The sequence below is a fragment of the Chelonoidis abingdonii genome, chromosome 23, assembly GCF_003597395.2.
Source record: "Chelonoidis abingdonii isolate Lonesome George chromosome 23, CheloAbing_2.0, whole genome shotgun sequence".
Classification (NCBI taxonomy): Eukaryota; Metazoa; Chordata; order Testudines; family Testudinidae; genus Chelonoidis; species Chelonoidis abingdonii.
This window is the reverse complement of record NC_133791.1, coordinates 11,171,739-11,183,988: the sequence shown is the minus strand read 5'-3', so window position 1 is coordinate 11,183,988 and position 12,250 is coordinate 11,171,739. Positions and strand designations below refer to the sequence as shown.

The following is a 12,250-nucleotide window of genomic DNA, read 5'->3' as shown; positions in this document are numbered from 1 at the left end:
CCTTTTGGGCCTCAACCAATCTTATTTAGGCAGGTTTATTCTAGAAAACTTTGGGGCTTGTACTGTTTTATTGTTTGTATGTTTGCTACCTCCCCTTCTAATCCTTATTCTTTGGAATCTAAATGGGGACAGAGCTCTCATTTGAGAGCTGCTGAATTTGCCCTAATTCCAGACCATTTGATTCAAGCTGGGTGTATGCATGCAATGATTTTAATTTTAAAGTTATACACTGGTATCATTATCTGATGCTTAAATGCCCATTGATTTGGACCCTATAAATGTAATAAATATTAACCAATTTACTGGGTATTATGATTTTACACTTCTATAGCACTTTTCATTACAGGACCTCAAATACCCTACAAAACATCTTGAGATGCCTAAGACAAGAGACATTGGATGTGTAGCTTTTAAAAGCTGATGCTTATCCTCTTTCTACAAAGCTTTACTCCCCAATGCCATCGTTAACAAAGCAGATGTTTGTTCAGGGCACGTGATCTGGTATCAGGTTACACAGATTTTTGACTCCCTTCCCACAAGACACTGCCACACTGACTCCTAAAAATGACTCCAGTTTTGTCTCCATTTGCCCAGGATCTAGCAACAGTTACTCCCCTTCACTGCAGAGGTCTTCCCCACCCTGTACTACCAAGGAGAGATTCTTACTTGAACTGACAGAAGATATCTGCATATTCTGGGAGGATGCCACTGGCCTGCAGCACTGTCACACGGAAGGTGAACACACTACCCAGTTTCAGGTGGTCGCCAACCTCCTCGGTAAACCCTTCCATCACCATCTTCCCATCCAATAAAGTGCCTGACTTCAGGTCTTAAAGAGACACAAAGACCTCCCATGAAATATTCAGATTTACTACATCTACAGATACACGACCCAGCAAAGGTGGGATTTAGTCCCCCATCCCCAAACACCTGCTCTCCAGTAGTTTATCTACAAGAGAATTTTTCAAAGCCTTAACTCACAATACATGCAGCTTCACTAATGGTAGCACTGATAAAAGCAGTAGGGTAGTCAACGATCAAGTGTTGTTCCAAAAAGTGTCGAATGCACTCAGAGCAGCATTAGGTGACAGTGGTAAAAGTCCCTGGGTTCTTCTGAACCCTGTCTACGCTACAGTCATCACCAAGGCTATCACCTACTAAACTGCACCTGAAAAATTAATGATAAAAAAATCCTGGTGTAGACAAGACACAGTGATCTCAACAAAGTGCAGAGTTCACTGGTAGCACAATGTGGAGACAGTGCAGGTTTAACAGAGTTCTCTTCTCACCCAAGGTGGGGATACTAGAGTTGCAAGAGAGGGGAGCACAGTAATTACCAGTTAGATATTAGCATAAATAAAGAGCTAAGTGTGACGGAGCAGGGCAGATTTGACCGGGGAATGTTGCGTGGGAGTTACATTGGGGATGAGAAGAAAGCTACCTGAGCTGTAACCTGAGCCAGGAGGTGGGATAGGCGAAGTCACACCTTCTGCCTCGGAGACTGAACAAAGGAGAGGAGGAGCAGAGGGGAGTGGGGAGAAAGCTGCTGGGGTAATTTTTAGTTTCAGTTTGGGCTGGGTGGTGCAACACAGGGAATCCCAAGCTGGGGTCTAAGCTCCCTGAACCCCCCCAGAAGGGCTTGATTGAGGGGTCCTGGTTGTGCCTACAAGCTCTGCTGTAGACTGCATTCCTATTGTCCAATAAACCTTCTGTTTTACTGGCTGGCTGAGAGTCATGGTGAATCCCAGGAAGAGGAGTGTAGGGCTCTGACTCCCCAACACTCTTAACAGCAAGCAACTTCTGAAACCTTCCAGTGGATTGACAACGATGAAAAACTCTGAACAGCTGCAACCTAAAAGCTTCTTCTGTGTGCTACATCAGAGTTAATATTTTGTAAATCAAAACTCACAAGGAAACAGTCACTATTATGTACCCCGGCACTCTAAGGACACTATTCCTTCACCTGTCGCACACTTTCAAATAAGGCCCAAAGCCCCTTTTCATAAAGATTCAGAATAGCCCCATATTTGTCCCCTCAAGTCCCAGAAGATGTGCCCACTTACCCAGGTCGTTCATTCTGTTAATTTCTTCTGGGGGAGTGATGACCTCTGAACTCTGACCTTGCCCTTCCACAATTCTCAGTTCTTCTAGTGACAGTCCAGAACGAGTCATTGCAACTGAAGAAAAGTCACTCTGAGGAACACAAGACAGGGGCTGCAGATGAGAGCCCTGCAACTTCCAATTTGCCTTCTGTACTTTTTAACCCACCCTAACCGTTCTGTATCTAGAACAAGACATTGTCCCCTCCCTTCACAAACCTCTCCAACCCAATTAATGTTTCTTACCTTATTAAAGTATTCATCATCAAAAGAAATTTTAGCTGTGCCAGATTGCCGAATGCCAGATCCATAATCTGGAGCTTCTTCGTCCGCTAGAAAGGCAAAGAAGAGAGACTATTGGAAACTAATTCAAATGGCAAGAGTGGCTCGATGGGATACTAGTCTCCCAAGTGGTGGATACCCCATCACTTGGGTCATTTAAATGTGAACAAGTTGCTAGATAAAATACTGTAGAGAACTACCTAGCACTGGCTTTTGGGAAGGGAATGGAGAAGACCAGCAAAACAGATTAATGCTACCCGTAAGATTCAAAGTTAATATGCTGGAGTTTTAGAATTCATGGGTTAAAACTTGATATCCATATTTACTGTTTAATGGCTTGTTTCTAAATAGATTACATCCAAAACGAATGGGCAAAAGTGTATAACATGATGAATGAAAAAGATCAACAGAGATGAGAATGTCTTAGAGATGTTTCCAACTAGAAACGTGAAACATTAAATATAACCCTAACCAGGACGGACCCATGGCTTGATTAGCAGAGAACAGGTTTTCAATTCCTGTCCCCACACTAGTTCCAATGCAACCATGGACCTGTGTCACACCTCAAGATCCTTATCTATAGGGGATTTTTGCTACACAGTGAAGAATAATGAAGGTAGTTTATAGCCATTTTAAAATTTCTTTACTGTATTCATCTAGATAGTCATGCCAAGTTCACTAGGGGTAATAGCTTTATAACCCTTTCCTGCCATGACACAGTGTACATTAATGACAGAATGGCCATGACAAAACACCCAATATAAGAATAAGCTTTACAGAAATGGGTTAAAAAAAAAAAAAATCAAATCCAAGGCTTTTTATAGCAAGTTTAGTAATTCTGCACATTGCGAGATTAGTCAGCAATCCCTAGGACCATCAAGGACTATGGTCTTTCAAGAAATGATAAACAGCCAGACTTCCAGTCCTGAAAACTAAAATCCTCTACCTACAGCGTGAGCACCTACAATGGCACAGCTTCAATGTGCCATATTGATCCAGAGGAACTCTCAAAGCAAGTGACCACTTCAGTCTCTATGGCCCATTCAGCCCAGTCTCTGCTGAGACCGCCAAGAAGACAGGAGGGGTGCCCAAATAGTGCTGAGGTATTTTCTAACAGGAGATATACTTACAGAAGTGATCCCAAAATTAAGAATGCCATCTTGAAATATCACTTTGACTAAATAAAGCCATGACATATTTCAAAGATGTTGCAAAATCAATTTATAATAGCCATGGTTTGCTCTTTCATACCATCCATTTGACTGTAGGTATTAAAGTGTCAACGCTAAGGAAAGAAAACCAGGCTAGAAGTAAACCTTTTGAACGTATTCAAATGTTTCATCTGTCATTTGAGCCTCAGCCAGAGTGAATCCCTCAGCCTCAGTGTCTTAGACTTCATTACATGTTCCCATGGAGAATAAGACCTACATAGCTGTCTTCCAATACAAGAGACAATGGTTGGAAGTTAGCCATTGCTAGAAAGGGCAGATAAATTACAAGAAGTATCTGAGCTCTCACCAGAATGAATGGTGCATGGTCAAATACCAGGGACAAACCTTGACTAGTTCATTTCAGTGTGGAAAACAAAGGACAAAATGCCAACAACTGGTTGGCAGATCCAAGAGCTAGTTAAAGGAAATTTATTACCTCCTTTCTCAAAAATCAGCAAAGAGAAGGGTCAGCTTAGCTAGATAATTCCCATCCCCCCCTTTAAATCAAGTTTTCCCCCGGAAAGAAATAGGGATTTTTTTGTCCTTACTCAGCAGCCCCAAGTAGTCAAACCAACACGGTCCCATGCAAAATTGAACAGGGTGAGGCTAACGTGTAGTTTTCTACAATACCTGCTATAAGGGTAAGGGAAACCACCCTAGGAGGAGGGAGAAACAAGCCCTCAGCCACTATACAAGGAAAGAGGTTCACTCTTTTCTTTGGATGGTGAGGGACTCTGATCTGGCCTATGAATAACTGAGGAATCAATGCTAACTCTACTCCTTCCCCAATCCCTAGAGGTGCCTGTATCCATAGAGAGGAGAACATAATATGAAGATGGTAGAGCACTTTGTAAGTGAGTTATAAAAACAGGAAAGACTGAAAAGTCAGGATGAATATATGGTATGTAATGAAGTAAAGGTTTCATGGGTGTTTATTTGGGACAAGCGCATGAGACTCAAGATGTCAGAGCTACAAGCAAGTTCTGTGAGTCATCCAAAAAATAGTGCCATTCAAGCCTTTATACTCTCACACACAGTCACATGCACCATCACATTTATGCCATATTGCAGAGGAAAGACATCTTTAAAAAAAAAAGTGTTTTGAAATATGTATTTCCCATAATCTCTACACCTTGGGTTGTCTTAGTTACCACATACAAATCTCAGTGGTAGACAGTGAACATTTCAAAACCTCTAAAAAAAGATGATACATTTTCTGCAAATTAACTGGTCAAATTAGCTAGGTCGGCCGTGGCCAAATGCTTTGTATCACTGGAAAAAATACAACCTCAGTTTTCTAATGTGCCAGAGTAAGTGTCCTGGGAGGCTTGCAATTACCAGACCTTAAAGCTGGTCCAGAACTGAACACACCAAAAAAGTGAACATTTTGAAGCCAGCCCCTGCCCTCCCCTCCATTTTTTTTTTTTAAATACAGCTGTTCAAAAACTACTCAAAGGCTTGAGCTACAACAGCATGCCCAGAGTATCTTACCTGCTATTGCCTGCACTGCCACACGCAGAAATCCTCGAACCTCCCCCTTCTCACTGACAACTGCCACTCTGTGGATAAGGGGCACTGGGTATAGAAGATTGCTCAGGTATACGAATGCCCTGGTAACAGAAGTGAAAAAACAAACATCAGACCACCACTTGTAGCAGAACTTTGTATTTGATTGACTGACAGGACACAAACACCTTCATACAGCCTAGTGTCTGCAGTTCTGTTATAACACATTATCTTGTACTGTGTACTTCTATTTTCACACTGCCCTTACAGAGCTCCTGTAGTATTTTCAAGCTAAATTGTGTGAAAACACAGACACTTTAAACCAGAGCTGGCTGGAGCCAACAGGCCTACATTAGTGAGTTATAAAGAATATAGAGGAGACATTTAAGATGGCTGGCTTATGAAAGATGACTTGATGTAATATAGTTGTAAACAGCATTGTTAGAAAGACATTAAAAACTCAAGAGGCTCTACTGCATACAAAGCATCATTAGGAACTTTCCATCCTGTGATTGTAGTTTAAAGATAATTAGAGATGACAAATTAAAAGGAAAGTGCCTGTTCAGCAATCTAACAAATGTTTAACTTGAATATATACAAGCATTTTCAACAGATTTTTGACTAAGCATTTTCTCTCCTCTGTGCATATTTTATAATACACTATATATGTGAAGTAATTATCCAAATTCCCCAATGAATTATAAGCCATCTTTCAGGCTTCTAAGAAGATCAGTTACTGAGTATTGGGGAAGCTACAGTATTCACTACAAATAGCTTGGAATGTATTAAATTGCCCACTCCCATGTAACCAACCACCATGAAATTCTAGAGCAACGGTCCAAAACACTGCAGCTTACAACAGAGTGAATGCAGCATTTTGGGCCAGTACTGGAAAATATTACAAAAAACTGATTAGAACTGAAAATTTAAACACCAAGTCGGGGGGGAGGTGTGCGCGTCTTATTTTAGATTAGTAGTTTGACCAATCTATTGTTCACAAATTTCACATTATACTTAAAGTATGCTTTATACTTTCACACTTTATCAGATGCATGTGGTAGAAATTTCCAGAGGCAGGTATAAATATGCAAGCAAACTGTCTGGAAATTTCCACCACATGCATCTGATAAAGTGGGTATTCATCCACGAAAGCTTATGCTCCAATACATCTGTTAGTCTACAAGGTGCCACAGGACTCTGTCGCTTTTTACAGATTCAGACTAACATGTCTACCCCTCTGATACTTTATCCTTTCAGTTACATTAGAAAGCTAATTTTTTTTCTTTTAAATGGCAGAACTTAAAATTGTAAAGGGCTCTTAAAATGGCAAGTTGAAGTGTGGAAAGAGTACCCCCAATCCAAGTAAATATCTAAACGCAGAGAAGCCTAAAAGCTCAGTCCATGGATTGTTCTCAACAAGGAAGGCAGGATAAGGGATTTTAATGATCTGAGAAAAATAGTATTATGAGATGTTTCAGAATTCGGTGGAAGAATGCAGGGAGGGTATGTAATACTACCAGCCACAATTTCCTTATAATTCATTAACTAGAAGTCTACATGACAACTGTTTCATTCAGATGGTTCTAGCTGAGCTGACAGCAAGTTATATTACAGCACGGACCACGTGTTTAGCTGGATTTCCTTTCACACACTCAGTTTTCCCCTTGGCCTTTATAGCCAGTACAATTAAAAATAAAGCTTAAATAATTTATTATTCTGGGTGTACAGGGTGAGCAATAGGCATCCCTGCTGCCTCTGACCAGTACCCTCAGATGTACACGGTATTCAACAGACACAGGAAAACAGATGAAAACAGAGAGGTGAACTCAGTGCCTCGTAACCCATAGTCAAGAAACCAAGTTAAAGAAAATAAGAGGCCATTCCTCCTTGGGCCTCACCTCCTCAACATAAGGGCTTTTTGAAATGAGCAAGGGGTAGGCATTTGTCAATTACAAACTAAAAAGACTAAAATAATTCTGCCAAAATAAAGCGATGACAAAATGCAGTACAGAAGAGAAGGATTAATAAAGCTGTAAGAGCAAAAAAAAAAAAAAAAAAGAGAGAGACATGAAGAGAAATATACAACCACCACAACTCAGCACACGAATAAATAAAATTAGGATCTACTTCCTTTTCAGTCTGCTCCAAAGTGAGGTAAACACTGATAAACAGAGCCCTACCAAACATGCCATCTATTTTGGTCAAGTTCATGGTTTTAGGATTTTTTTTAAGTCATAAATTTAATTATTTCAGCTATTTAAATCTGAAATTTCACAGTGTTGTAATTTTAGGGGTCCTGACCAAAAAGGAGTTGGGGGAGTGGGGGAGGGTGTGGTACTGCTACCCTTACTTCTGTGCTACTACTGGTGGCGGTGCTGCCTTAGAGCTGGGCAGCTGGAAAGCGGCAGCTGCCGACCAGAAGCCCAGCTCTGAAGGCAGAGCTGCTGCCAGCAGCAGCACAGAAGGATGGCATGGTATGAGATTGCCACTCTTCCTTCTCTGCTGCCGCCTGCAGAGCAGGGCCATCAGTCAGCAGCCACCACCCTCCGGCCATCCTGCTCTGAAGGCAACAGCGCAGAAGTCAAGGTAGCAAAATATGGTACTGCCACCCATATTTCTGCGCTGCCTTCAGAGCTGGGTGCCTGGACAACAGCCACTGCTCTCTGGCCGCCCAGCTCTGAAGGCAGCGCAGAAGTAAGGGTGGCAATATTTTGACACGCCTCCCAAATAACCTTGCAATTCCCTTTTGGGTCAGGATTCCCAGCTGAGAAACCTGGTCTGCCCCCTGAAATCTGCACAATATAGGGTAAAAGCACACAAGACCAGATTTCAGAAAGGGGGGAGGGAAAGTGGAGACGAGATTTCACAGCCCAAGATGGTTTTCATGGCCATGAATTTGGTAGGGGCCTACTGATAAAACAGGATAAGGAGGGGAGATTAAAACTTCAGTCAGGAAAAAAGTTGTTTACAAAATAATGTTGACTTTAAACCCAAGGCAGTGCTAATTTGAAGGAAAAGCAGCCAAAAGAAACACTAATGAACTCCAATACTTTATACTAACTGGACCAGGGTAGGAGTTCAGGGAGGTATAACATTACCATCAGCACCAATAACACACACAGTTTAAAAAAAACATTAAGTCCAGGGAAAATAGACACATACACTCCGTTCTTTTCCTCTCTCCACCAGGCAGGAATCTAGCTAGCCTCATATCTGTGTGTATATACAGAAAGAAAGTCTCACAACCAGTCTCTACAAAAGGCCTTTCTCCTCTAAAGCTAGGGCTACCAAAATATACTATCCCAAGATGACAAATGAAAATATATTTACACACATGACCCAGATTTTGAAGTTATGATCCAACACATATGATATCAAATGCATTCAGCTTTAGATGGTCAGCTGCAATTTGAGTCACCTTGAGAAAATGACAACCCCAGAGGACAAAAAATATGGCTTTTGTATTTCACTTCCTTCTATCCAGTTACCAGCTGTGGGTAATTGTTTTAAATCAGGGAAATGTATGTATATAAAAAATCTTTTCGGGTTCCCATCTGGTGTACGAAATGCTGGATTCTGTGTGGCATGGACAGCAATGGCACATTGGCTGCTGTGGCTGTACAGAGAAAAGCTGTCTTTATCCAGCAATACCACCTTCCTCCACGTGTTACACCACAGGAGTATGCCATGCTGGAAGTGGATGCAAGGTTAAGGTTATCTTTCACCTCTCCCTCACACACTGGAGAATTGTCCCACCCTTCCCTAATCGTCCCCATCTTCAAGTATCTCCCTGCACTTTAGCCCAGCAGACTGAAAGAGGGGGAACTGTATTAGCAGAAAAATTGGTCAGGTAAAATGGCATATTCACAACAAAACTAGAAATGAAATTTTACAAACAGAAATTTTTACCAAACATAAAAACAGAACTCAGAATGATCATGGAATTTTTCTCTTTAAATATACACAACATTAATTCAGGATTTGAAGAAAATACAGCATAACCCTCATCCGCCTCCCTCAAAATATACTAAATGTTTCGATATTTCACCCCATTAAGTATTCAGACTTAACATCCCAGCATGCCAGAAGAGATGGCTAAAGGGACCAGCTCTTTGAAAAAGAAAAAAACTACAGTTCAGATAGAAGGCAGACAATGCACAGTATAAAATACTGTAGTTCGATTTTAAGAAGGGCTGGGTAATTGCATGACTAAACCTCAGTATCTTAACGCTCCCTTTCAGGACAAATTCATCACTGTTGAGGTCAGGAAGGAATGCTACTCTGTCCCACTGTGTCCCTTTTACACAGCAATGCACAGCTAATTAAGTGTACTATGGGGTTTTGTCTCAATCTGTATCAAGCAATCACCACTGTTGGAGACTATCTGCCTAGTTACTTGTCCATATGCTAAGTTCACAAAACAGGATACATGCTGGAAAATACTAAGGAATGGAAATCAGTTGAACTGTGGTGATATACAACCTCCAGCCATAGTCTAGTCAAAGAACAGCAGCAGGTTACTGCTGTTACAACCAACATAAGGTTACACAAACTGATAAAACTAAATCTATAACAGGGAGAGAACTTCAAACTCAATGGAAGTCAGGACAGATGGAAACTCATGAAACTATTAATTCAATTTGATTAAAATTCTGTATGATCAAAAGTGGAGTTATATAATAGAAGAAATTTATATAAGAACAGATTGACATATAGAGAGAGAGATGCAGAGATCTGGATTCACTTTATATTTGGCACAGAGTGTAAGTTACCTAACTGCAAAGAAGCACAAGTGTTCTTTTCATACGCAGCATTTGCTCAGCCTGTATATAGTGCTTCCTGTGGAGTCTGGACATTAGGACTGTGAAACAAAGATGAATAGTTCAACTTTTTCCCAAGCACTCCACACACTGAATGAATATAAACAATAGCATAATACACTCAGCATGCTGGCACTATTGTGAAGCATGATTCCTGCTACTGCAAGCAGTTACTGCACATACAGGACAATTATCAGAACTCCACACCAAAACTCACAAATCTGTGTGTTAGATTAACCTGAAATAGTTGTGCTTTCAAACATAACTTTCAGGTGTTGAGTGGTAGGTTACAATATTTCTCAGGGAACAGAGAAATTTTCTGCTTCCCTGCATCTTTAAGAACCAAAGTTTTTATTCTTCAGGATGGAGATTTAAGAACTTCTGAGCTCCAATCACAATTCCTATCACTTATGACCTCTCTCTATAGCCTAAGCAAGTCACTCAAGAACCCTATCTCAATTTCCCCACCAGTAAAACTGAGCTAATCTGCTTACTGGATATTTCAGGTAAATAATTTGTGAACACTTTTTGTGATCAAAACACAAGTATCCGTGTAACATGCTATACGTGGCCATGTCTACATGAGAGTCTAAGATTCTCTAGACTACGAAAATAGTTGATGTTATAACAACGTCGGCTGCTTACCATGTTTTTAAACGCCACATAGCATATAGAGTAGACAGGGTTTAACACCTTTAAAACATGCAGAAAACTAGTTAACATGTTTCAAAAGTGTGAAACCCCACCTACACAACATGGTATGTGGTATTTAAAAAACATGTTAAACAGTTAACTGAGATGTTCTAAAATTACAACTACTTCCCCTAGTCCAGACAGGAACCTTGAGATGAGTTATTTTTCAAACCAACTTTCCTCCCATGCTACCCCAGTCACAAAGAGGATGTTTAATAAATTCCCTTTTGGAAAACTTATTTGATTAGATTTTACAGTTTCCTTAGCTGGAATGCTCCTTTAGAGAACAGAAGAATCAGAGCAATACTACTGCAAACTCTGCAAGTCAAGTACAATGTCCAGGTAAACAACACCCTAATTACTACAGGCAAAGGAAAAGGAATTGGCTTTATGTTGTGATGGGTAAAGCTTGTACTCTCAAGGACTCCTTGGGCCCTTTAATGTGGAAGACTTGCATTATAGCTTTTAAAACTGACAGACTGCCCGAGTAGATCTGACAAGTCTCATTTCTAGATATGGCTGCTTATGGATTGGCTTGATTAACATTCTCCATTCTGAAAGGCAAAGTCTCTGCAGCCTATGGCAAGAGCTGGTCCCTTTTGGCTATTCTCACAGTAACCTCACCAACCTTCCCACTAAAATGAACCAAGGGGATCGGTCGTAAAACGGGTCGTGCCCATCACTGAAGAGGTCGGATCCCTCCTCGGTTCCAGCGTCGGAGCCAGTATCATCCACAAAGGCCTCATCATCAAAGTCTTCCATCTCATCCTGCTGCTCATCGGCCAGTTCGGTTATGTCGGAGTCAGCCGTGGAGAAAGTGGGGGAGGGCGTGCGGTCAGCAAGACGCTCATTCACGCAGCCATGGAAAATGGGGGAGCTAGATATCAGTTAACGGAACACTTTGATTAACACAGCGAGGGGAGAGAGGAATGCTTCATAACAGATCACACTGCTGCAGTCAGCACAGAGCCCACCATAACAGCAAGCAAAAGCTTTAGACTGTCTGCATTGGGATGAAAAGGGAGGAAGGGCATTGCTGACATAGTTAGGGAAAGATGGAATCCTTGGACTGAGCAAAAAGCAAAGTAAACATGAAGACAAACAAGGCTAATCATGTATGGTTATTTACAGTGTTCTTATTAGCTGACTTAGCATATCTATAACCTGTATCTCCATCACAAAGCACTTCTAAAATAAAGGAGTGGCTCAGCATCAGACACTATTAATGAATCTCTAAGGTCTCCTCTCACTAAGTGTTTAGTCTTTGCAGAAAAGGACAACAAAACTGCCTTAATGTCACAGCCACACAAAGCACTCAAGCTCTGGACCAGTTTTCCCTTGTTATTTCCATAAGTCTTCAGTCCCTCCCATAGCACTACTCCAACGACTTCAGACAACACTTACCAGTTACTCCAATCCCTTCCTTGTAGAAATAAAATCTTAAATATGATTATGGGTGTAATTCAAACACTTACCCTCTGAAAAGTTAAATCTGTATCAAGAAAGTGTTAGGCAGCATTTCTTGCTTCTTACCAGTGTTTTAGTGATGTAAGATGATCAATAAGATCCGAAAGTTGGATCATCAATCCTGAGACCCCACATACATGGCTGACATGACTACACAGCCTAAAACTCTATT

General features: G+C 41.0%; 2 protein-coding genes across 4 annotated transcripts in view; one reads left to right on the top strand and one right to left on the bottom strand.

The window, feature by feature from the left end:
* The window catches only part of DFFA (DNA fragmentation factor subunit alpha), a 355,095-nt gene that overhangs the window by 83,470 nt on the left and 259,375 nt on the right, over nt 1-12,250 (top strand). The gene's annotated exons all lie outside the window — the stretch shown is intronic.
* The window catches only part of KIF1B (kinesin family member 1B), a 136,577-nt gene that overhangs the window by 34,140 nt on the left and 90,187 nt on the right, over nt 1-12,250 (bottom strand). For 2 of the 3 annotated variants that reach the window (XM_075060328.1, XM_032775458.2), the window contains 5 exons: nt 11,240-11,488; nt 5,084-5,202; nt 2,346-2,431; nt 2,064-2,193; nt 667-829 (listed from right to left, as the gene is read on the bottom strand). In XM_075060328.1, the coding sequence (XP_074916429.1) occupies nt 667-829; nt 2,064-2,193; nt 2,346-2,431; nt 5,084-5,202; nt 11,240-11,488 (747 nt within the window). The remainder of the gene's footprint in view (nt 1-666; nt 830-2,063; nt 2,194-2,345; nt 2,432-5,083; nt 5,203-11,239; nt 11,489-12,250) is intronic. The other variant, XM_032775460.2, reaches the window with a different exon arrangement.